Here is a 3293-nt window from a genome sequence, read left to right as displayed (position 1 = left end):
GCTCGGCCTTTCTTCATCCCAGATCTTTCTCTCCCCCTTTTCAGCAACATAAGAAATTTCTCAGTTGGTTTTTCATTTTCTATCCCCTCATCCTGGTTATTTTCTTTCCTGCTCATTCTCATTGTACCTATTCCACAAAAGATGGGTGGCAAAAACAATCTTGGTGATGTATGTCTTCCGGGGGTGTGATGTTCTGGTTAGCAGAATTTGTGTTGAACTGACATTTTACTACTCCTTTGAAATGCACAATCCTTTTCTGGTAGGTAATAGAAATTGATTAGCAATCAAGAAGTACGTTAGGCTGATCTTAATGTTTATTTATGTTTAAATTGTGCACTGATATTACAAAAAACCCCACCCTATATAACAAAGAATAATAATGAAATGAATACTTGTGCACTCTATTTAGAGTCTCTTCCCAGTTTCTACTGCTGCTCCTGCCCAAAGAGGGCACATCAAAGGAAGAGGAAAGGCGGGACACTGATGGGCATGCAGGGTCAGAAGCAGCAGGCTGGGTGAGCTCAAATAAGCCCCCGTCGTCTTTTGTAGTCTTCCAAGTTCAGAGATCTCCTTGGAGCCCCATTCTTGGCTGGTGGAGCCTTGGAGGCGATGGCCAAAGCCTTTGACGCTGAGCTGGGAACTTGTAAATCAATCTTCACATCGAAATCATGTACTTTGAACAAGTCATCTGAGAGGTCACTGGCTGACTTAGAATTCAAATCTTTATCCTTTCCCTGACCCTTGCTCATTTCCTTTGGGGCATCTGGTAACACTCCAGAACCATACTTTGCATTCAGCTGGGCCAAGATGGCAGCTTGAACAGCTGGGCTTCTGGAATTAGAAACGATGATAGGTGTGCATTTCCGTCTGGTAAAGGGATCCATCTGTTGGTTTTTCATGTTGTGACTTCCAGCCACAAGGGCCTTCTCAGACTTCACAATATTCCATTTCCGGTTCCGCTGGTTGATGTAACTAATAGCAGATATGTTCTTGGTCCACTGGCGGTGCAGGGCCTCTGCCCGCGCCTCCAGCTCATTCAGCTGGTCTTGGATTTGTTTGGCCTTGACCTGATCCCCCAGGTCCTCCGCCATGGCCTTTTCCTTTAGCAGCTGAGTCTTCTTCTTGGCATAGTTAAGCGGAGCTTTCCTGAACCTTTCTTTCTCTTTTACAATCTCCTCAATGTCTTGATCATTGAATTTATAATTAAGAGCTTCTTTAATAGATAATTCCTTCTTATTGATTTCATCTAGAGTGGGCAACTGCATGCCAGCAGAAAACATCGCTTCTTTCCACTTCATGAATTCGCTTTCAGTGAATGCTTGGTTTGAGACAAACTCTAGGCGGAATACCCGTCGGGCATCGCCATGCTGTAGCTGTAGCCCTTTGTTTGTTCTGGTGCCACCAAGCTGGTAAACCTTGGCGGTTTCCACAACACCCGTGATCTCAGCAACCCGGTAAACTGGTTTGCTGTTGTGGTTTCCAATGCCAATCCGTACAAAACATCCTGTGACAGTTTTAGCAAAGAAGGGCATATGACACCAACATTCCAGCTTATGCCGTGATAATCGAACCCGACTCAGTTCTTCGGGTAAGGACACTGGTTGTGATTTCGGAGGGATCTCTTCTTTCTCTTCTTCTTCATCAGAGGATGGTGTTCGGGATGAGCGGTCTGTCTTTTCACTGGATTTGTCATCTTCTTCCTCCTCCTCATCATCAGAGTATACCTCACTGGTTTTTAATGGCTGTTTTTTGGCGAGGAGCTCAGCTGTTCTGTTCTTCCATTTTTCTCTCTCTGCTTTTAGCTCCTCCGTGGCTTGAGATTTTTTATCTAGTTTCTCATCCCGTTTGGAACGCTGTTCCTTGTTGTGGGATGTTACCTGAGATTCTTGAGTCTGTGTCAGCTTTTTCTTTTCTTGCTCTTCTTGCTTTTTCTTTTTTTCTTTCTTTTTGGTTGTTTTTAGTTTTTTCTTAATTTCGAATCTTCTTTTCAACACCTCCCTCTTCTCAATGCGGTTGAAGAGTTCTTGCTCTCTTTCCTTCTCTGTCATCTGCTCCAGACGAGCCCTGTCCTCCTCATCCCCCATGAGGTCTTCCCCATAGCCATCATGGAACTCTTCATCTTCAGAAGAGGAGTCAGAGTCTGAACTGGAGGAGGAGCTGTTGCTGTCAGAGTCGGACACTTCACCTTCCTCAGGGGCTGAGCTCTCAGCTGAACTGTTTTTGTCCGAACTGCCTGATGAAGCAGTTTTATTGACCTGTTTCTTCATGGTTCCTTTCTTCTCTATTTTTCTGGCCTTTCCTTTCTTCTTATTTTTATTGCTCCCGAACATCCACTCATCATCACTGTCCGACGTCTCAGAGTCTGAGGAGGCTGCAGGCTGACTCACAGGTGGCTCCTTCTCCTCAGAGTCACTGCGCTTCCGCTTTGCCAGGGGCAAGAGCTCCTGATCCAGGTTCTCGTCGCTGCCGCTGTCCTCCATGTCCGAGTTGATCGCCACGCGGCCTTTCCGCTTCTTTGCCATGGTGATCCCCCAGCTCCCACGCCGGATGCCGCCCGGAGTCCCCTCTAGCCCGTCTGCTAGTGGGACAGCCACTGCCATTGCCACCGTCGCGATGTTGGGGTCCAACCCCAGCAGGTACAGGGGTTCCCAAAGGTGTGGACAGAGTCCGCGAAGAAGGAATGATATGGACACAGCGTTCAGTTGATCAGCAGCCTAACCAGGTTCTCTAGCCAGGATTTAGCCAGGATCTCCAGCCAGGTTCTGTCTCTACTTCTCCTGCTACATCAGTATTTATACCAGTTGGTCTTAATCCTATCCATTCTATTCCAATGGTTAGGGCGTTTGTTATCTCCATTCCAGGGAGTAAAGATTAAGTAGTTTAAGCGTGATTGTTAGTAGTTAAAGTGATTAACTACCTGCCTGGCACTTAGTTAAGGGGTTTTACTGATAAAAATCCCCACCTGGGGAAACAAACTTTCTCGGAGAGGTGACCTTGGTTAAAACACATAGCACTAAGGGGAGCAAACGTATTAAGAACAGTATGCCATATACGCCAGGTCCCTTGAAACGTAAGCTGTGCAGATGTTTCTTCCCTGCAGCGACTGTGGCAAGCAGCAAGTATGGACCGGCTTCCAGCAAATTCCCCTTTTTATTTTTTAAATGATAGCGTGTGTAAATCAGAGGCCTGAACCCTCACTCCTTCTGAGGGAGGTCTCCTGCCCCCATGGCTGCTTCGCTTCCCACACCCAGCTCAGATCGGGGCCCAGGTAAAGACAGAGACTGGCTGACAGC

The 3293-nt window shown here is 46.8% G+C and overlaps 1 protein-coding gene across 1 annotated transcript; it reads right to left on the bottom strand.

The window, feature by feature from the left end:
• Positions 1-521: 521 nt before the first annotated feature.
• On the bottom strand, positions 522-2606 carry LOC308519964 (RNA polymerase-associated protein RTF1 homolog; the record flags this gene model as incomplete). The annotated part of the gene is made up of 1 exon (XM_081092339.1): positions 522-2606. The coding sequence occupies exon 1, from the start codon at positions 2598-2600 to the stop codon at positions 522-524; it is 2079 nt and encodes a 692-aa protein (XP_080948465.1). The 5' UTR covers positions 2601-2606.
• Positions 2607-3293: the final 687 nt, after the last annotated feature.

The sequence above is a fragment of the Myotis nattereri genome (assembly GCF_964212035.1).
Source record: "Myotis nattereri genome assembly, chromosome: 5".
Lineage (NCBI taxonomy): Eukaryota > Metazoa > Chordata > Mammalia > Chiroptera > Vespertilionidae > Myotis > Myotis nattereri.
Note: the sequence above shows the minus strand (reverse complement) of the source record. Positions and strands in the feature narration are given on the sequence as shown.